This window comes from Melozone crissalis, unplaced genomic scaffold (assembly GCF_028551555.1).
Source record: "Melozone crissalis strain CALT ecotype California unplaced genomic scaffold, PUWL_Pcris_2 ptg000027l_1, whole genome shotgun sequence".
Lineage (NCBI taxonomy): Eukaryota > Metazoa > Chordata > Aves > Passeriformes > Passerellidae > Melozone > Melozone crissalis.
The window spans coordinates 67,271,378-67,294,198 of NW_026535805.1; the positions used below are offsets into that span (position 1 = coordinate 67,271,378).

A 22,821-nucleotide genomic window follows, 5' to 3' on the forward strand; every position below is an offset into this window, starting at 1 on the left:
AGCTGCTGTAGCTGGGGGCTTCAGGAAATGGGGAAATGAGGTCCCTCCTCCCTAAACATGAAATCCAACCAAACAAAAAGAATCAGTCAGATTCATTCTTCTGGAGAATCAGGGCAGGATATGGCAATTCTGCAGAGTGTTTCCACAATTTGATGTCACTTAACACTGAAAATTTTGCCATTTGAATTCAAAGGAGTAATTTTTAACTCTGTAATTTACTCCGTACTGGTTCGTGTTCTTTACATGCACTGAATTGTGTTCTAATTCAGGCAAAAATGCTATTTCACTCTTAACTCTTGTGTTTAAATGTACACTAGGCAGTTGGATGAATATATGCATTTTAAATAGATGTATCTGCCTGGGGAATATTCCCCACACAAGTATTAGCACTTCAGAACCTCATGTGGATTCAGAGCAATTTAATATTTGCAAAAAAGTGTTAGTACCTTGGGACAGATACAGTTCTGCAGTCACATTTTATGCTATCTAAATGTACTCTATGCATATTTTATCTGACCTTTGTAAAGGCTGAAAAACACATTCTCCATCATAAAACAAGAATAACTGTTAGGCCACACCTTGCCTCCTGGGTACTACAAATGTAGTTTCTAGCAGGTCTTGACTCAGTGCACTTTACAGTGCAATTTAGGAAATCTAAGATTCTTTTAGCGTACAAGGAAATAGATAATTTCCAAGGTAATCCTCCATCTGAGCATTATCTGGCACAAAAGAAAATCAGAACATTATGTAACTTACCATCCTGTCCAACTTTCTTCATAGTGAATATGAAACAAAAGTGCTGTCTAGCTCTTAGCCACTAAAACCCTACATTTCAAATATAAGATTTAAAGGGGTCTCAGTGAGTACTAGGCTGTCTAAGATTATGTCTCTTCTGGACAGTCAGAAGAGTGATCATAGCAAAGACATATAAATTGCTTTCAAAGCAGTAAGCTACAGAAAATGGATACAGTTGTTTTGACCTCTTAAATAGCAAGAAGTGCCTGGCCTGTGGAATTATGTGTTCGTAATAACTGTAAGAGCCTCCTTTCTCATTATAAAAAAAAAAACAAAGGATGCTGTAAGAATGTGGTCAGTTACTTCTAATGTTCTTCCTGAGAAAATTAATTATAACTCTATCACTAACTTTTGTGAAATATTTACTTTTAGATTTTGAGCTTCATTACACTAAAGATATGACCGTTTTATGAATCTCCTGTCTGTTCTAGAGACATTTAAGATTATATTCTGTTTTCTCTACCTTGGACACCATCACAAACAAAGCTCATCAAAAGATGTTTCTTGCTGTTTCTTAAGAGAGCAAAGCTATGGGGAGAGGATTTAGATGAGCACAGATATATATCCATTTGAAAAGTTAATCATATATCTGCCATTCTACTTCTTCATTTTCAGGAGACAACTTTGCAGTTCTTGCACCTTTACATTTCTGACACTTTGAGTGGTTTAGCACAGTTTGGGACCCAAGTTAGTCCACAATACATGTTTCTTTATTTTCTGGATTACTTTTAGGCCACCTGTTTTTTAACTATAAATCTCTCTTTAGATCCTAGGTCCTGTGTAATTCTTACAGGTATTGGTTCCTATTTAACAATTTTATCTGTTAAATGAAGTCAACACTGAGAGCAGATGATGACTGGTTTAAAGTGAGATTCAATCAGAGTTAACCTCAGTCAAGCCATGCTGGTTTTTTATCTTTGTTGTCAGCACTCTATAGGAACAACAAAATGTTAGGGAGCAGTTAAGTTGGATTTAAGAAATGAAGCAGCCTGAAGTAATGCTTTGTTTATGTGAGGAAATGGCCTAGTGCAGCAGTGAGTGGTGAAATGTTCATCACTCATTTATGAGCTGGTTGCTGTGTGCTGTCTAAGCCATGCCCAGGCCAGGCAGGGATCAGGCCAGGTCAGCACACACAGGATGGCTCTCCCAGCAGTGTCCTGCCAGGACAGGTCAGTGTGCACCATCCTTTGGCAGGGTCTGGCTCATCCAGGGGAAACCTGGGCTTGCAGGTGGTAGGAGGACACTGTGCACCTCTGTGGGTCTTTGGCAGGATGTGGCTTGGGCTGTGGCTTGAAGGGCAGGAAGCCTTTGTAGGGCAGGTACCTGGGGACAAGGACTGCAGGGCATGCTGTGACATATTCCTGCCACCAGTGCCTAGGAAATGCACTCCTGGGCTGTGCCTGCACAGCAGATTAAAGACATGCTCTGCCACAGTGACCTCCTGGTCTGAGATAGATTCATATTCTCACCCTTCAGAACAGGGCTGCCAGACATCCAGACTGCTTTCTGGAAAAGGTCCTTCACCGTCTCCTGAGCTGAGTGTGGGAATCCTTTTGGTGAGCTGGAGCACACCAAGGCTTGGCAAGGCGCATTTAAAGCATCAACATAAGGGCAATCAAGATCCAGTTTCTGGGGATGAATGCTGTTTAATTTGCTAATTTGTAATGTATGTTATTAAATATACTACCTACTATATTTACACTATTTACTCTATGTTCTATATGTATAGATTCTTAAGTTAGTGATATAGCAGAGTGACAAAAATGCCTTAAAGCTACGGAACAGTTAATTCTGCAATGCCCCTTGTAAGAGATTTTTGAGCTTCTTCATTTATTGTTAACTTGCTATAGTAAGAGACTGTACCAGATTGTGATAAATGCACGGACTATGCACATTTCAGTATAGAGGCATAACATGCCTTAGGAAATTGTCCTTTACGGCAGTTTTATATTGCTTTTTGGCATTTTATTACACAAGTGTTAAACAGTGTGAAACTGGGATACTGAAAAAACTGTTCTGCTTTTAAAAATTCATTGCAAAGAAGTGCTGTCAAGTCTGACATCTCTCAAACAAATCCAGAATCAGTTAAGTTTTATATAGCTCTGGAAACAGGTATTGTAATTTTCTTAAAATCCTTCATGGAAACAAACTGTTAAATAGCATCCAGCTCAGAGAATGGTGATGAATGAGATTACATCCAGCTGGTGCCAGTCACAAGTGGTGATCCCCAGTGCTCAGTGCTGGAGCAAGAACTCTGATACTGTCATCAGTGATGTGGATGAGGGGAACAGGTGCAGCCTCAGTCGGTCTGCAGATGTCACCAAGTTGGGTGGGAGTGCTTATCTGTTGGAGTGTGGGAAGGGTCTGCAGAGGGATCTGGACAGGCTGCATCAATGGGCTGAGACCAGCTGTGTGTGGTTCAACAAGGCAAAATGATGAATCCTGCCCTTGGATCAAAACAACCGCAGGCAGGGCTACAAGTTGGGCACAGAGTGTCTGGAAAGCTGCCCAGTGGAAAAGGACCTGGAGGTGCTGGTTGACAGCAGCTGAACATGAGCCAGAGTGTGCCCAGGTGGCCAGGAAGGCCAGTGGCATCCTGGCCTGTATCAGCAATAGTGTGGCCAGCAGGAACAGGGCAGGGATTGTCCCCCTGTTCTTGGCATTGCTGAGGCCACACCTGGAGTCCTGTGTTCAGTTCTGGGCCCCTCACTGCAAGAAGAACATTGAAGTGCTGCAGTGTGTCCAGAGAAAGGCAGTGGACCTGGTGAAAAGAGTCTGGAGCACAAGTCATGTGAGGAGCAGCTGAGGAGGTGGGGGTGTTTAGCCTGCAGGAAAAAAGAGGCTCAGAGGGACCTTATTGCTCCTACAACTGCCTCAAAGGAGGTTGTAGCCAGGTGGGGCCAGGCTCTTTTCCCAAGTAGCAAGTGACAAGACAAGAGAAAATTGCCTCAAATGCACCAGGGAGGTTTAGTTTTGATATTAAGTAAAAATTCTTCACTGGAAGGGTTGTCAACCATTGGACCAGGCTGCCCAGGGAAGTGGTTGAGTCCCCATTCCTGGAAGTTTTCAAAAATCCTGCAACTCTGGCCCATGAATTCATGGTTTAATGGTTTAACATGGTGGTAGTGCTGGGTTGACAGTTGGACTAGATGATCTTAGAGATCTTTTCCAACCTTAACAATTCTATGATTTCAATTCTTTTAAGTGGTTTTTCAGTCTCTCTGTGCCTGTCCAGACTGTACTAGGATTTCCTACTCAACTGCAGGCTTTTTGGTTAAGACTGTAGTCTAGTCTTAGGACTTACCCTTTTGTCTTTGATAATTAATTGTATGATAGACTTTGCAATTGATTTCTTGATTTTGTGAAATATGTGGCTGTAGGGTTGCCTCCAGGAGGAGCTGTTAGACCTGTAAATTTAGAGATAAATTGCAATTTTAACAGGACTTTCATCAAGTTGTGCTTTAGCCATCACAGTACTGATAGTATCATTTTATGATATGACACTGTCCGGAACATATGCAAGAAGTGAAAAATAGGTGTCTGATGTCTCTGTGACAGCTGCTATATACTCCAAAATTGGCATCCTGTTTTGCAATTTCCATAAAATCCCCTAACATATTCCTTCTCCCACATCTGGGATACATGACCTCTTAGAGGACAAGTGCAATCAGAATTTCATCACTTGGCAGTTTCCAAGAAGACACAAATCTGTTCTGAGAAGAAACTAAATGGATGCATTCACTATTGTATCTCATAATTGAAAACTTTTGAGTGGCCTCCATTAAATTTATTACTAAATAAACTATTCATGGTGGACTCCATTTTAAATAAGAGAAGAACTGGGGCATCAAGGTTTGTACCTATACCTTAACTGGTCATATATGTGCTCATGGAACTTCAAGGAAGGATGTATTAAGTGAGACAATCTATCAGTGTTTTGCACCAAGTAATTATTTTTTGCTTTATATTTGTTTATACTGTCCTTGCATAATGAATTTTTTTCTCACTAAAATATCAAACAAACCAAACCATATATGCACATAAACAATTTTGAGCAGTGTTTCTGAGTTTTTATCATTTTCTTGGATTGAGATATAAGAGAGCAAAAAATACCAGTGTCTGCCAGATGGGAATAGCCACAGAAGGCACATTTTTAGCAAGAATGACATGTACTTTTATTCTATGTCTCTTTTCTAAAATATGGCAGAAAGGCAAGATGGATTAAAGAAGGTTACATACAGAAAGAGAATAGCCAGACTGGCATTGTCCAGCTATCTCCTTTTGATCATTCTCTAAAGGTCATTTCCAGTTTGCTAAAGTTAATGCAGCCTGCACACTAAACTGAGATAAAACTTCAGTTAAAAACAGTAGCAGCTTCCTGATTGTCTTTCATAGATTTCTTGCACTGTGTAGACAGCAAAGAGCTTTCTACACTTTCCCTACCAGTAAAGAGCTTTATACACTTTCCTGATGGTTGGCATAGTTTACCTTGTAATATTAATCATTAAGAGAATTTTTCTTTGCATAAAGAGACATCTGTTTTTCTCCTTCCCCTTTTCAGAGCTGACTTTGATGATTCTGCAACCTATTCAGCAGTTGCAACAAACATCCATGGTCAGGCATCAACTAATTGTGCTGTGATTGTGCGAAGTAAGTCCTACTTCATATTTAGAACAATAAATAAATATAATGCTCATGTCATTGAATGTTTCTTCTGTGTTTATTCATAGGGTTCAGAGAGGAGGAAGAGCCTCACCCAGCTGCGCTAATGCCCTTCCACTGTAAGCCTTTTTTCTCTATTTGCTTAGATAATTTATGTCCTCTTGTCAGGGCAATGTTTTGCAGATGAGAAAACTGGATACAACTTGCTTCTTCTGACTTTGCTTTCTAAGCATTGAGTTACAGTAGGAGCTGTCCAGATGCTTCTGCTTTCCCGGCTGAATTTCTAGATCAGCATACAATATAACAGAAAACTCCATCTCCTGCTCAGATCAGACACTAATCTGTGCCAAGTACAATTTACTTGTACTCAAGAACCCTTTCATTTTCTCATGCATAGTGCCCCTGTCACATGATGTTTGCTTCACCCACATTGATGTCCAGTTTCTGGAGAAGTTTGGAGTCACTTTTGCAACTGAAGGTGAAACACTGACCTTGAAGTGTTCTATGTTGATCACTCCAGAGTTGAAAAGACTACGACCTCGTGCTGAGTGGTATAGAGATGGTAAGTTATTACACTGAATAGAATCTACCTGAAAAATGCTGGAGGAGACATTGAGGATGCAGGTCAGGTTTAGAACGTTATATTCTCAGAATTAAATTTGGGATAGAGAAAAAAAAATATCTCTAGTTAGAATTTATAGTCCTGCACTCTCAATTAAGTGACTTGGTCAACATTTTTTTGAGCACACATTAATAACAGCAGGAGGTAACCTCATATTGTGATAGTACAATAGTTAGAACAATTACTTGGAAGAGATCCAAAGCCAGTTCTTAGATTTCACAATGGCTCTTAGTTGAATACTGTGACCACTGAGCTGAAGGGTACTCACAGGGCAGTAAATTAAAGTTTGAAGTACTGAGGTATGGCTCTCCACTTTAATCTTGCTCCAGCATTTATTGTGAATTTTATATTAAAATTGTATCAGCTCAGTTAGGCAATACTTATAGAAGCCAAGCCTGATACACATATGTTTGCTCTGCTGTTTTTGTGCCATGTTAATAGGTTTCTTGCCTTGTCTCTTTTGTCTGTGAAAATCTATGTCATGCCAGGTGAAACAGTCTTACCATGAAGCACTCAAAATAACATCACTAAACTTATCATATACTGGGGTGACTGGTACACAAACCCTGGATGAGTACTGTTTGTTCACTGTAGCAAAGAAGGGTTTTGAAACATAAAACTAGCTACTTAGTGCTTAGGATAGCAGCCTGTTGTAGATATTTATCCCACCTCTTTTCACCAACCACAACCTGTGTAGGGTTGTAAAATAATTACTCTACCTGAAGATTTAAGGAAAGCCTTGGTTATTTTTGAATGGTTAGAACTTTACTCAGATGGACCACATATGAGAATGGTGGACTTCCAAGACTGGTGTTCAGACTAGTCCCAAAAAAATTGGCAGAAATTTCCATAGTGGATAAAATGTGATGAATAAACTAAGAAATGACAGTAAGATTAATAAGGCAGTCAAAAAAATTCAAGATTACAAAAATCAGAAAAAGAACCATTTTGTTACTGCTTGTTATGCCTTTTGTTTCATGTACATGATGGTTTTACACAGATTCACATCTGATTCTTCAGGGAAAAAACTGCTACTTAATTTTTCATTCCTATTTTTCTATCATTGTGGATACTTCCTTGTGATGAGCTATTAGATGTCACTAAAGTAAAAAATATGAGATAATAAAAATTATTTTTTCTGTTTGAAAAACCTAAAATCTAAGGCTGATACTTTAATTCAGATTCTGTTCCCACTGAAAGATACAGGAATTTTGCTATATGCTTCAGGATTTTTAAAAAAAATCTCTTACTTCGCTCTCAGATGAACCATCAGATCATGGTTCATCATTTTCAAGGGTACCTTTGCTTTGTGTCTTACTGGGTGCAGTTTCACAAGGTGCCAAATCTCTCAAATTCTAGATCTGAAACTGCAGCTAAGAACTTCTAATTTTCAAGGAATGCATAGTACTGTTCCACTTTTCATTGGACATGAAATTTTCTTGCACTATGAACCAAAGCTCATGACCCTTTCTCTTTGTTCTTTCATAATGACGAGATAATTCCTTCTTGATATGTAACAATACTATTTTCTTTGTTTTTCCCCTTATTTAACTTAATAAGTCCTTGTGAAAACCTGAGATGAAAACTTGTTCTATTTTAAGCCGATAGATTTTTGGTTGGGAGTCAGATAGGTGTTCGTCCCATTATTCTATTTCTGTGAAAAAGGATGTTACAAACAAGCTTAGATTTTTCCTTCATTCCAAGTACGTGGATCACAATATTTCCAAGAGGTATACAGATGCATTAACTGGCAGAACTTTTTCCAAAACTCAGTAGGAATTCATGCATTACAAACCTTTGTTATGTGCTACAGTTCCTTGTGTTGAGTCCCTTGAGAGCTGGAGGCAATGCATAAATATGAGCAATGAGAAGTTAATAACTTGTCCAACCTCATGTGCTTAAGACATTCTGGTTCTTTAGAGAGATAATATTTAATTCTGCTCTTGCATTAAGATTGTACTCTGTTGAATTATGAGTGGGTCTTGAGTCTTCCAAGAGACAGGAGCCGTTTTCGGTTGTTGTGAAGTTGTTTATTGCATGAATACAGCAGCCTCGAAGGCAAAGAGTTGAGAGTATCCAAGTCTGTGCTAAAAGCTTTCTGGCATAGAATCCTGATGTTCCAAGCAGAAGCAGCAGAAGCAGTAGCAGTTAGCAGAAGTTACTGCCACCTCCTTTGCATCCCAATACAGGGGGATTTTATTAATGGATCATCCAATCGGCTGAAAACACTATTCTAAAGCATTCTTCCTCCACATATCTGACCTTAATTCTAATGTGTGGAAGTAGTGTCAGCTCTTAGACAAAATCTGCGCACGTAGTTCTATCTGTTCATGCAAATCTGTTCTATCTAGAAATGCAAGCAATGTTCTGCTATGTTTTCCTTATGTCTGGAGCTAAATTAATTTTCTGAAAGGTAACACTTCTGAAGTTTAAACCTAGGCTTCAGGGCTTTTTACTAACTAACACGTAAGGCACTTAAGATGCATTTCTACTTACTTAAAACTGAAACTTACACTCCTACTTCATGTCTGTGTGGTTTAATATATTCCAGTTTCTCTAAAGGTTCCAATTCAATCACTGTCTTCCTTTCTCTCTCTGAGGGACTCAGAGAGGCTTCTATTTATGCATTCTAACAGTACTCTTCCTAAAATTTTTCAGTTTGTGTTAATCAAATATTAGCAACTAAAGCCCTGAGATGGATATGTATGATTTACTTATAATTATACACAGGAGAGGTATGTGCTTATCTAGTATAAATAATGTTCACACTAGTGAGCCTTACTGAGGGTATCTAGTAGACTCCTAGGGGCATATAAGTCAGCTCAGTGAAATCTTCTGAATTGATTTGGGATTTCACAAACATGAATATGATGTCTATTATTCATGGCCCACTTAGAACAATTTAGGATACTGAAAGAATCAGTCAAGATACTGAAAGAACAAAATCAAAATAATGCCTCAGGAATGTGTCTGTCTAATCTGGACATGACTTCAGCTGATAATAGGAAGTTTCCATTATTGATCTCTAGTGTAATATAAACACTATAAAGCTTTATATACCAGCATTCTGCAGCCATTTATATTGTAATCTAGAATAAAATAATTGATTTAAGGAGGAAAAATCATGGAGTGAAGAATCTAGCTAAAATTTCAGCAGAACAAAAAAATGCATGATGAAAATAAATTTTAGTATATAGTAGTTCCCCGCTCTTTGTATGATTTTTAATCAAAGTCATGTATTAGGAAAATTATCTTACATATTATAAACAGCATTTGAGGTTTGAGACACATTGCTTCTGAGGATTAGTCTTCTGCAAGTAAATTCTGGGAGAAATAACAGAGCACAACACATGAATAGACTGTGAAGAGTGAGAACTTGTATTTGTGATATTACTGTGGCAGGCTTATGGATACTTGTTCTATTAAAACTTTTAAATATGTCCAAACTTTATTCTAATTGTCTTGCCTACAAAGTCATTCATCCAGACTGGATTAAAAAAAGCAGGCTTCTGTTAGTTTTTGGTGAATCTTTGGCCTTGTGTGGGGAAGAGAAGTTTTTCTGCCCTTACCAAACACAACTGCCTCCTCAATTTCTGCTATCAGGTACACTTAAAGAATGGAAATGGGTGATTCTGGCCTTAGTAGCATTACAGGCTTGTCTTCAATTTCTAGATACTCAAACAATGGTGGCTACCAATCCACTGAAACTTTGAGTCTAAATAAGTGACCAGCTTTTCAGAGATGCTGGTTAATCAATACTTTTATGCTTAGGATTTTCTGCAGAGCTCATGCATTGGTTAAAGTTTCTATGTGAAGATATTTTCTGATTTAATTTAAAGTACATCATGTCTCTCTACACAAGTCTGAGCACCATTGTGGCAGGCATGACAGAAAGGGGACACTCAGGTTTTCTAGGTAAGGATCTCATGGGAAGGAATGTGATTGAATTTAGTTTGTGTGCTTCTCATAAAACCACTACATGCTTAGCTGATTATGCAATTTACTGCTGCAAGATTAAGTAGCTTGTGTCTTGCACATGCTTTGTTATTGAAATGTGTGTCATGTTTTATACCTGCTTATGAAACTCAGCTGGTAGGTGAGAGCACTGATTCCTTTGCAAATGTTTGATGTCAGCTCCAAAATCTATTTAAGCTGTAGAATAATGAACATTCATAGATATTCAGATCTTTTAAATACAGTTCTGCTGCATTGATTACAATAAATTTGTATGTGATTGGCCTTAGGGAGTTAAAAAATCAAAAATAATCCAATCAGTTATTTAAAAGGATGACAAGAGAAAGCCCCTTGCCTAGCATAAAGCATCCTGTTCACTTTTTGCTCTGGTTTCACTAGGTAATCAGATTAATGTGCATTAATCATGGGTCACCACCTCTCACCTTTGAGAGGTTTAAATTTAATTTAATTCAATGCTTAAGAGGCATGCCTTGAAGATCAGTTTGGTGTATATTTATAGCAGTTTTCAGATTAAATTGAAATGTGTTTTTTTAAATTTGGAAGAAAAAATTGAGTAAACTGGAATTTGACCTGAACAGCAAGCAAAACTTTTTAAAAATGAAACAAGGTCCCACCCTGCATTAATTATAGGGTATGGCAAGTTTTCATGTTAGTATTTCTAAATGTGAGTAACATTTTTGTCTCTCAGTGTATTAAAAAGAATAGTGATAAGAATTTTGTGGTTGGCGCTGCATAGTGTATTACTAGACCTCATGTTCTCTAAAAGTCACTGATCAAATAATTTTAGAGAGATGCAACTTACTCTCTGTAGAGTTTCCATGGCATCCAAAGCACTATAATTCTGAATGAAACTGGCATAAATATTAGTTTGTGTCCTTGGTTGGCAGAGAACTGCACTAGGATGAAGGTTGTTCTAGCAGCACAGTAATGTGTCTGATTGGTCTTCTCTTCCAGATGTGCTGCTAAAGGACTCCAAGTGGACACAGCTGTATTTTGGAGAAGGCCAGGCAGCTCTTTCCTTTTCCCATCTGAACAAAGATGATGAAGGTTTATACACCCTGCGCATGGTTTCAAGAGGTGGAATCAGTGAATGCAGTGCATTCCTGTTTGTAAGAGGTAAACTTTTAATCTGGTTCTTGAGGAGAAATTAAAAAACGTTATGCAGTTTAGTTTTATGAAAAAGAAATTTAGCCCTGTGGAATTTCATAGTAATTTCATTTGTGTATAGTACTCTGTACTAAAAACCTTACATGAATGGGGAGCTTCAAGAGCAGCATGCTCCTGAGGACATTTTGTTTCCTGGAGAACCAGAGAAACTATACTTGTGAAGAAACAACTTATTTCTTTATTTTTCACCTCCTTTCCTGGTAGGAAATAAACATCTTTGCATACAGCAGTTCTCACTGTAATGATTTTGGCTTTAGAGATTAGACATTGGGAATGAGCCTTGTTGGGCATTCTTGTATCTTGTGCCTGGTCTTAGGGATACGTGTAGGAGAAAGCCAAAGAAGTATTCCCACCACTATACCAGTCATAGTCATGTCATTAACCAGTAAGAACTGACTGAAGAAATACAGTTTTCAAAAGAGACATAGATAAAAGGAGGTAAACATATTAAAATAGAATAAAGGTTAGAATTTTTCATCACATTTCCATGCACAGCTCTCAGTGAAATAAAAATGAACTTCTGCGTGTACCTGTGAGCAGAACTTAGTATTCAGTTTTATACTTTTTCATTGAAAGATAAAAATATTTCTGGTTGAGCAGCTCTTTCACTCTCTTAAATATATTGGACAACATCCTTGGTGTGGGCAAACTGTAACAGCCCCACTGTGGCCACTGTAGCTGTATTAATTCTAAACCTTGTTCTTCTTGGAAACATATTAGAACATATGTGCCTTGTGGGAGTGTCATCCAGACAGTTTGTGTGGGGTACAAGTAGTGAATGTCTTTTTCAGAGACATTCAGAGAAATCCAACTTCCTCACAGGAGTAGTGCAAGGGCTTCATCAGCTTTGCAGTATGTCTTGAACAAGCCACTCTGGCATCCTGATCTCATTAGGAAAATGAGATCCATTTGCTAAAGCTATTTCTGTCCAGGTTACATTCCACAAAAGACATTATTCAGATGAAAAACACCCACTAATATATAAAAAAACTTTCTTAGAAGTTTTTGTTGTAGTGATGGCTAAATTTTAGGCATCTCTCTTGTCTATTTTATACTATTTGTGATGCCTTTGGATGCCCAGGACCCTGGCCTTGTGCCATGTCCTCTGGAGTCTCTAGTGTTGTCTGTTGGCCATTCTCTTGCCTTTTTTTATAAGGGCTGTGATCTGATACTGAGCAGAAACTAATTCACAACTGATTGGGTTTAGACTCTATAAATTTAGACTCTCTACAGGGTATTTTTTTGTTATAGAAATCTTCCTTTGAAGGGGGAGAACTTTACCTGTTAAGAGATTTCGTTAGGAGTTGTGGGTCCAAATTAGTCAATATCTCTCAAAATGAAGCAGCAAAAGAGTATCTTAAAGGTGGTATTTAGGATTATAAATAAAACATAGCGTTATAAATGTTTCAGGAGTTTGCAAATTTTTCATTCTTGAAGAGATTTTTTTCCTAATCTGCATGTTTTTTATTGAGTACCTTGGTCTGATTGGTAACACACTGAGTCACAGCTTTCAGTGTGACAGAGCATCAAAAACACATGGGCGGGTTAAGCTTTTAATTCTCACGAAAAACAAGATGTTTTTGGTTCCTAAAAAGCTTTTCTGTTCTCAAAAATATCCTTGAACGTTTTGTCTGTATAAGAATATAGACATTATGGTTCTGAATCATTATTGCAGTGAATTAGTACATCATGAAATATTTGGGCTTCCATTCATATAAACAAGTAGCACAATGACCTGAAAATATTCTCTTTGACTTTTTGATGTGTATCAGAGGAGTTGAAGTCAAAATCAATTTATTTTAATTTGTGGTCCAGATGCTGATGCATTGATCGCAGGAGCACCAGGGGCACCAATGGATGTTAAATGCCATGATGCTAACAGAGACTATGTTATTGTTACCTGGAAACCACCGAATACAACCAGTGAGAGCCCTGTTATTGGATATTTTGTTGACAAGTATGTAAAAATTAGCATTTTTTTGATTTTGTTAATTGCCAGAAATATGTATATACTGAAGAGAAAAAAATACCATTATATCCTTTCAATGTATGTGTTCTCTGGATGTATTTTTACAGACACTTGGCACTGAAACTCAGTTACACACTGCGTTAAATTACGAGATTGTTCCCTGGCAAACTTTTAGCCCAGATGATTTAGTACTTTCACCGGCAATTCTGGGCATAGTCTGGGAATTAGCAGGGGCTGGAGGCCATTCCAAGTAATATTTGCGGGCAGACACATTTTATCATATGCTTAAAACGTTCAATAGTATGGATATGGGCACATCAGAGAATGAGCCCTGACAGTATTTAATTTATAAAAGCTAGAATTCATGGGCATCTTGAATTAGATTTAGCCTCTTTAATCTCTATACTGCAAAAGCTGAAACCTAGGAGTTATTACATTATGTTTTTATTTCTTTCTTAAATGTAGTACATCAGGAGTTCAAGGCCTGGACTCCTGGGAGTTGGTAGTTTAAATCAGACTGGCAGGCTTCTGTCCCTCAGTGAGCTTTGCACTTTGCTGGGGGTTCAGCTCAGTGCAGGCAGCTGGTGAGCAGGGGATCCAAGCGCTGTTTTTTGTGTTTTATTCTTTGACTGAAGTGAATGCTTGCTCCTTGTAGCCAGAGCAGATCATCTGATCCTTAGTGTCTGAAACTGTCAGTCAGCAAAGCCTTACTGAAATGATTTCATAATGTATACTGCTGTGCACTTAAAAGCAACATTTGTAGCACATTGCTATTTGCTTCCCTGTCATTTGGTGTAATTCAAAGATAACTGTCTGGGAATAACTGGAAAAATAGAGGTTTATGAATGGCAGTCAGTATGAGGAAATTAACTGGAGACCTGGGGACTCTACCATCTATATCCAATTTATGCAGTGCATAGATCATAGGAGTATTTCACCTATATTGTGTATAATCCAGTCAGATGTGCCATTTGACACGTTGCTTGTATCACTGCAGTGCCAAGGAGCTCTTGATCATGACATTACTTTTTTCTGGTACAGTCATGGCAACAGAGAGTTTTCTACACAAAAGTTTATATTACTAGGACACAAACTGTATATGTACACACAAAGGAGTCAGTATGAGAATATCACTCTTCTTGATGACTCTTATAGTCTGTGGCCCAGTCATTTTGGGAGGGAAAGACACAAAGAAATTTACTTGAAAATATGACAAAGAAGAAATGAAAATCATTAGGTGAATCTTGCAAATTCATCATGTTCTGTGGAGATGAATATTAAAAATGAAAGTGAATAATTTATTCTTTACATGGCAAGGAAAAAAACCTAACAGAAGGGAAGCAGATAGATTTGAAAAGGCCAAAAACCATGGAAGAAAAGTGCATTATGAAAAAAATATGAACAGAGTGGGGATTTGATCTCTGACCAGAGAAGAGTGTATAAAGTGTGTGACTTTCATTAATGAAGTAAATGGTTTAGCTCCTCAGCTTAGCAGAGGTGACTTCTATGGTTCTGACTTGATGTGGGTAGCGTGGGGTGTATTTATTGTGAGATGATACTAACAAAGGCTGTCTTCTGCTATTCCAAGATGTGAAGTAGGTCTGGAGAATTGGGTCCAGTGCAATGATGCTCCTGTAAAAGTCTGCAAGTATCCTGTGACTGGTCTTCAAGAGGGACGGTCGTACGTGTTCCGTGTGAGGGCAGTGAACACTGCTGGCATTAGCCGGCCTTCTCGAGCCTCCGAACCTGTTGCAGCGCTTGACCCCCTTGACCTGGAGAGAACACAAAGTAGGTTTTTCAAGGCTTCTTAAAAAATAAAAAAAAATAAGATTCTGTTTGCCCAGTTAACCTAAGGAGAAGAATTTATTTCTTCTTTTGATTGAATATCTCACTACAGACTGCGAAGTAGCGTTATGAGAGCTTCTTCATGAATAGAGCAAGCCAGCTTACCCTGGGGAGTAGTTTTATTGTCCTAAACCCCTGTGCAGATTCTGTATATCATGTACTTGCACACCTTCTGTTTCATGTCCTCCTTTTGGTCAGAGGGGAATTAAAGTAATTATGAATACCTTAAAGCACTGCCCCAGTGTTGCCTGTAAAATCTGAGCTGAATATGCTCAGATTTCCTTTACATGTGTTTTATGTATGTGTGTATGCTTTATGATTAATTCCTGTAACAAAAGTGAACTTCATGACACAATTGATTACTAATTTGCCTCAAATCCATCTACTGTGACTATGACTCTTGCTATTTAGCACATCTTTGAATAGTACTGTCATATCATGCCCTGCTTTCCTATGAAAGTGAAAAAAACAGTATATGACTTCAAGTTGACTCTGTCTAGGGAAAGATTTAATAACAACATTATAGAAACAGAGGTATACAGGCTTTTGCACACGTGACAAACAATAATTTGCAAAATTTGTAAATATATTGAACTAGTTTGAGAAACTAATTGAATATTTTGATTAACAGTTGTTCATGTGGATGAAGGGAGAAAGATTGTGATCAGTAAGGATGACCTTGAAGGTATGTAGCATTTCTGCAATTTCACTACATCTGCTTACTCTCCAGGAATTTTGCATCATAGCTAGAAACATAACTTGAAAAGAAATCCATCTAGTGATAAAGTCTCTATATTAAGAAATAAATCCACATTATGACTTGCAGGGTTGAAAGAACACAAGAGAGGAGTGATGTCTAAAAAGATGGAGAATATCACACTCTCAACAGCAAAACTTTTATATGTCAACAGCATTTTCTCACTTTTTTGCTTTTACTAGTGCTAAGCTGACTTAAATGGCTGAACATTTAATTGCCCATTTGATTTGGCATGTGATTGCTCATATTTCCTCTCTTTCATACTTAGCTTTCTGGGAGCTAAGTATAGTTTTTAAACTGATTTTGACTATTTGAGCAAGTTATTGCCATTCTCATAAAAACTTGCACAATCCATCTCAATTCTTTAAATAATATATATCTACCTGAATATGGAGGTTATTCTTAAGGTTAAAAGTATAGACTAAGTAGTGTTTTTCCTCAGGAGAATTAGGGAGATCCATGACAACTATTGAGACAAAGTTTGAATTTTTTCTGGTTTTGGTTGTTTCTCTATGGAATGATTTGGCTTTTATACTTGAATAATGACCTTCTTTACACTTAAACTGTTAAAATTATTAACCGCATTGGATCAAAATTAAAAAAAAAAAAAAAGTGTCTGAGAACAAATGTAGTTTGAAGGAGAATCAGACATTAAATGGCTTTCCCGGTGCATGGACAGGACAGATGAAGTTTCTCTATTTTTATAATAGTACCCTAAATTAATTGATATGGGTATTACAGAATCAGAGGCACATCACAATATCAGATTGTAATTGTCTTGTTTGGCTTCACAGATCATTCTTCTGCTCTCAGGATTGCCTTAGAATGATCAGGTCCAGTAAATGGCCACTCTGGAATAGTCATAAATAATGATATTTGGATTTCTGTCGCATGAATATTCATATTTAATAGAGTAAAAATATTGAAATATCATTTTTTATGTAAATCACTACTTTCATCTGCAAGATTGGAGACTATTTCTGAAAGAGTAATCTCACAGATCACAGGTGGTTTTCCTTTTTAGTGCAGGCTGATATCCCATTCTGGCAACCATTCTCTACTGCCATGTTATATCATTACAAAGTATGGAAGCTTTTGTTTTTTCAAGAATGAAAGAAAATGTGTTGAGATTTTGTTACCTGAAATCACTTGGAAGCCTTTTGTCTTAATGCTGTGAAGGATTATTTTAATTTTCTTGACTACATGTCATCAATTTCATCTTAAACTCAGTTGATTTCTGTATTTTCTGAAAGAAAAAAATAGATTTGTAGGAAATCAAATATAGAAAGCATTGTGAGAAATAAATTTTCATTGGATATGTCAGTTTGCTTTAAAAAAGGTTTGGTTTTGATTTGGTAACTATATATGATGAAATAATATTTAGTGTACATTTTGAGTCTGGTTCATTCTACAGATATATATAATAGTTTTACATATCACTGCCATGAATTAGACATTATTACTGAAATATTTTTCTCTTTTTTAAAGACAAACATTTAGAGGATATATGCTCTTTTCTTAGCCTGAGAAGTAGAAAAAAATGCCTTCAATGAACAAAGATTTTTTTTTTTTTTCTATCACAAGCCACAAAGAAAAAAATTTTTAGGTGCCTGCTGAGTTGCTACTACTGACCTACTACCAAGTCAAAGCTTCTTCAGGGCTGTGTAGAGGTCCATCACAGGACCATCACAGGTCACTCTCCCATCTGGTGCTGTTTTACCCCATTGCAATCCCTTGGATAGCAGAACCAGCTTTTGCTCATGTTGCAGTCAGTGAGCAGGACCATGAAAGGCTGAGCTGAATTCTTCCTACCTGGCCCAGGGTAGGCAGGTTGGCTCTAACACTGCTGGTGACTCTGCAGAGTGAGTGGGGAGAGGGGTCTGATCAGGCCACACTGTGTGGTAGGGCCATCAGAGGACTGGTGACATATTTTTGTGTCTCTGATTCACAGATTTTAGAAATGCTTTAGACTATACAGCTGATAATGCCATTATGTTATAGGATACATTGCTAATAGGTTATGCTCCTTTTCCCACTTTTCGATTTGTTTTAAAGCTTCTTTTCTGATTGTACTTCTCTTCCAGCTATTTTTTTTAAAATTCTAATTTCTCATAATAACTCTTTAGACTTCTGTCTTTGATCAAAAAATGTTGGCATGTAGTGAGTAGGGCTTTACTAGGAGATTGAAGTAATTCAAATGTGATCAAAGGAAAAAGTGCGACAAATGCACAAGTTTTTCAGGGAGCACATTTGACCTTTACTGAAAGAGTAAGTAACTAGCTATTAATACTGAAGTTTTATTTATCAAAATTTAATTGAAGTGATCAGGTGAACTGCACAGATGATATCACAGCCCCTAATAGCTGAGCCTTGCAAAGTTGAATCAGAAAGATGAGCTGTACCCTGAATGCCGACCCAGGAGTTAATCTGCTGTTTAACACTTGCTGCATTTATTAATCTTACAGGGGATGTTCAGATTCCAAGCCCTCCCACCAATGTACATGCTTCAGAAATCAGCAAAACATATGTTGTACTCAGCTGGGATCCACCTGTTCCCCGTGGCAGGGAGCCACTGACGTATTTCATTGAGAAGGTACTGCAATGTATAATGGTGTTCTGTTGAAAGGTGCTTCATTGCTGTGGGCAGTCACACTCAAATCATTTTCAGATCTGCAGAATGGGCAATAAAACTGTGGTCTTCCAGGATTTGTAAGTGGGATATTAGAGAAGCATGGATAATCAAATGTCTTACTGCAAGTTTTAATGAGCATTGAAATTCAAGGACCAGAGAAAAGTACTCCCCTATGCTATTTGCTTACTGCTGTTGAAATGAGAACAAATAATTATGTATGTAGCAGTTAAAAAAGAAAATAAATAAAAGAAACATCTGTAGTTTTGACAATCCTATAGGCACAATTGTAAGTTTTCAATCTGTCTGTAAAAAAGGGAAGTTTCTGTTAGTTCTGTGATAGAACAAGGAATAAACAGTAACTCATAATTTGATCCTCACTTTATGCAGGCTAATGGCAGCATCCACTATACACTGACATTTCCAATTTATCCCCTGTAAGGTCAGCAAAGAGGCAGATGCCTGTCTCAGGTTCACTGGTCCCTGGTACTCTTTGTGGCTGCCTTCCGCCTCTCTTTAAATTGAAAGGGGACTTCAGTGTTCACAGTAGGAGAAGTTTGTTCTTCATCCACCTAAGTGAATAAAATTTAGATGAATCTCTCCCTGAACCTTGTTTCTAAATTATATTGGGTTGGAGCAACTTGTTACAAAGCTTTCCTCGTAGGTAAAATGGGCCTCACACCTGACCTCTAAAACTCAGGTCAAGCTATACTTAGTTTTTATGAATTATGCCTTTAGCACATGCACCCTCTTACCAGTCCACAAACACTAAACCTGTTCATAAAACTGCCACACATTCAATATGCACCATGAATATCGTAACAGCCTTTTCTCAGGCCCTTACTATGCCAGTTTTTTTCTTTGCACATCTAAAATTCTGCACATCCCTCCACAATTTATTCCCCAGCTGTCCTGTTCATGTCACTCCTTTTTTTGCAGCCCCCCAGCTTGTCTTTTCCCTCTCAGACAGAAAAAAAACCCCTCCACTTCAAAAGAACTCCATAGGCCATTTCTACACTCTTCATCATCATTACTTGCTGGATGTTGAACAAATTGATATAAAGTGAACACCACTCACTGGTTAAATTTTCCAGCAAGTGTGAACATTTCTCCCACTCTGCCATATAGATTCAAAAGAAGTAATGAAAATTTTCATAGAAATAAGTATCTAGTTTTTCTTTCTATGTAATAAAATATAATCCTTTCTTGCATTTATTCCCACTTACATATGTCTTTGCTTATCTATAAATTTCAAGAATATCGATGTAAGGATTTTGAACCAGTTCTTGTCATGGAAACACTTTATTAGTTCCAGAATATGCAGAAAAGCCCAGATAAAAAGCTCAGAGGTGGACACCTACGTCTGGTTGGATGATTTCATTCTAAGAATGAATTAGAAAAGATACAGTATCTACTTGTTTTATACAAATAAATTTATATAGCTCCAGAAACAGTACACAGTAAATGACAGTGATGAAAAAAAGTCTCATTTAAACATGAGACTTACTGAAGGAAAGTGAGAATAGGGACAGAAAGGCTATTATTAGAAAAAAGAGCTTCATTGTACTAATTAATACCTGAATCTAAAATATTTTTGCATAAATAACTGGTATCTATGAACAGCTTAGTCAGTTCATAGGTGAATGTTTGTTTTTTGCTTTCCACTGTCATCTATTAATTTACAACAGTTTCTAACTCTTTTATTTTAAATAAAGAAGATTCCATCCTGAAGAATAAAAATGTATTTGTAAAGCCTTCAAGAGACACAAATAGAAATGAATTTTCTATGTTCTCCTGAAATACTTTTTTGACAGATAAATCAAACCGCAGAACAAAATGCGATGCTGATTCTTTGTGAAAAGAAGGAATTTATGTTTTTCATGGCAAGAAGTAAAATGTATGGCAAAATAATATTTATTTCATATTTTAAAGCTTTTTATTCTGAAGAAAATTGATGTTATATTTCTTTTTTTTTTTGTTGAGAACCCTAGGTGGGTTCAGTACCTATGAGAAAGATTTTGATATGTGGACTCCAGCTGTTTACATTATTATTATTATTTGTCTATTGTAGGTGTCATTATATACAGGGTAGTTTCCAAGCACCCATGAAACACTGTTCCTCCTCTAAGAAATTCACACAGTCTATCAGATTTTGCTCCCAGACTTTATGTTCCAAAATTTTATAAACATATATTTTCTATGCACCTATCTACGTGCCAAGGAAATTTTCTTCAATCTATTTATTAGGCACTTGAGTTTTACTGAAATTTCCGAAAGATTCCATGACTAATTTTTTGTTAGAGTAACAGTTTATGTGGGAAATCAAATGGACAGCAGACTTTTCTCAGAGTACCAATTTTCTGGCTCTCCTCCATGTGCAGTTGTGGTGATGATAAGCTCAGCTGCTGCACTGAGAATACACAAAAGTAATTACTTTATTTGATGAATGCTTTTAGGGGACATGACCTTACCCAACAGAATAAATAAAGTTGTGAGTAAAGTAACATTTCCCTCCCTACCTTTCTACAGATTTTGGATTAGGGCTTGTTTGCTCGACTCCAAACCTTTAAGTGTTCATGTGAGTTTTGCAGGACATGTAAGTAATTCTTTGGGGCCAATCACAGTTGACAGTCACAGCCCTGAAAGAAGGCTGGCTGTGTGTACAAGTGTGCATGTACTGAAGTCAAGACAGGCAAGGAGACAGTGAGCTATTCAGATCTTTTTGTAGAGTAATGGAATGCAGCAGCAATGAGAATTTGCATATGTTTAGGTCAGGCATTTGAGGGTGATCCTTCTCTCATAGCTCTCAAATAAATTCATGACAGGATGCAATACAGCAATATGTTCAATTTTTGACAGTTCACAGAAATGATTCATGGCTTTTTTGTTGTTTTTTGTAGTCCATGGTTGGCAGTGGAAGTTGGCAAAGAGTCAATGCACAGGTTGCAGTAAAATCTCCTCGCTATGCAGTGTTTGACCTTGCAGAAGGAAAACCATATGTTTTCCGAGTGTTGTCAGCAAATAAAAATGGCATCAGTGATCCATCTGAAATCACAGAACCTATTCAACCACAAGATACTATTGGTAAGGTATTAATTGCAAGACATTAATATTAAAAACTGTAGATATTTTGCAAACTGGAAATGGACAACTCTCATTAGAGTATAACTATAATAATAGTAGTTGACTTTATTTGTGTTCAGTTCTGTGAAGGATTTAAAAAAGCCAAGATGCTAAATTTTAGAGACTTCCCTGAATTTTCCTAGTGATCACAAGCCTTGCTACTGAAAACAATAATCAGTATAATTATTTTTAGTTATTCGCTCTTTAGTGTTCTATTAATGTGACATCAAAAAATAGGTTAATCACTAACTTTGATAATTATATTTACTGGCTCAGGTAATTATATACTACCTAATTCTCTACAGTTTCATCTAGATAAGGTAGCCTTTCATTTCTTTCTTAGTATTCTGAGTTGCAAATTGCTGCTAGTGCACTATTCCTCTGTCATACAGATGAGCAGACTTTAGGGAAAGATACAACTACATATTCAGTGGTGATTTTCCAAATGAAAATGAAGTGTTTATCTTGGCGTCACATTCAAAAACACAAATGAAAATTTAGGGAGTGGCTATTAATCTTGTTTTTGAAATAGTTGTTTTGTTTTTGCAGTTTTACAGAAGCCACACACAACAGCTTGATGTATTAATAACTGTCACCTTAAGTGCACATATCTTACTAGTGCACTTTCTAGTAATATATAAAATATTTACAGTATCTGATATACCACAGTTAAAAATATAATCCATACTTTCAGCTTGATCTGTGACTACATGACAAAGAAAAGCATTTTTTGCTTTCAAATATTCTTGATTTGATGTCTCATTAATGCATATAAATTATTTAAACCGTTCAACATTCCCCAAGGTAGGGAAGAAAAACACTGTATTTATTGCACTTAGTACAGAAAATAAGCTATCCCTTAGGGGTTAACACAACACCTTCTGCATAACTCACAGCTTTAAATTAGGCACAATGCAGAAGAATCTATTTTAAAGAGAAACTTCAGCACTGTTTTCAGAGACAGAGTTTGCTACCTGAGCTAAAATATAGCAGAAACACTTGGCTCCTTTTAGTTGCCTGCACTTAGTGTCATTTGCTATTCTTAAGGGTGACAGGGACACCTTCATGGGGACAGAAATCATTACACAGTGACTGTTGGTACCTTATGAGCAGAAGCTAAAGAATGGTTGGGACATCCTAGGCCATCCTAAATGATACTTAAAATCATGTAATTTAATTGAGTGGTAAAGGAATATTCAGTTTGTGGTTAAAATCTCAATTTAGGTGTTTCCATGTAGGTATCTACAGGTGCAGTAGATGCTTCTGCTCTGACTGTG

The 22,821-nt window shown here is 37.1% G+C and overlaps 1 protein-coding gene across 1 annotated transcript in view; it reads left to right on the forward strand.

The window, feature by feature from the left end:
- The window catches only part of MYOM2 (myomesin 2), a 75,967-nt gene that overhangs the window by 15,687 nt on the left and 37,459 nt on the right, over positions 1–22,821 (forward strand). Inside the window, exons 8-16 of the mRNA XM_054279108.1 lie at positions 5,357–5,445; positions 5,526–5,576; positions 5,855–6,019; positions 11,009–11,170; positions 13,037–13,178; positions 14,779–14,978; positions 15,667–15,720; positions 18,258–18,385; positions 21,322–21,505. Of these exons, the coding sequence (XP_054135083.1) occupies positions 5,357–5,445; positions 5,526–5,576; positions 5,855–6,019; positions 11,009–11,170; positions 13,037–13,178; positions 14,779–14,978; positions 15,667–15,720; positions 18,258–18,385; positions 21,322–21,505 (1,175 nt within the window). The remainder of the gene's footprint in view (positions 1–5,356; positions 5,446–5,525; positions 5,577–5,854; positions 6,020–11,008; positions 11,171–13,036; positions 13,179–14,778; positions 14,979–15,666; positions 15,721–18,257; positions 18,386–21,321; positions 21,506–22,821) is intronic.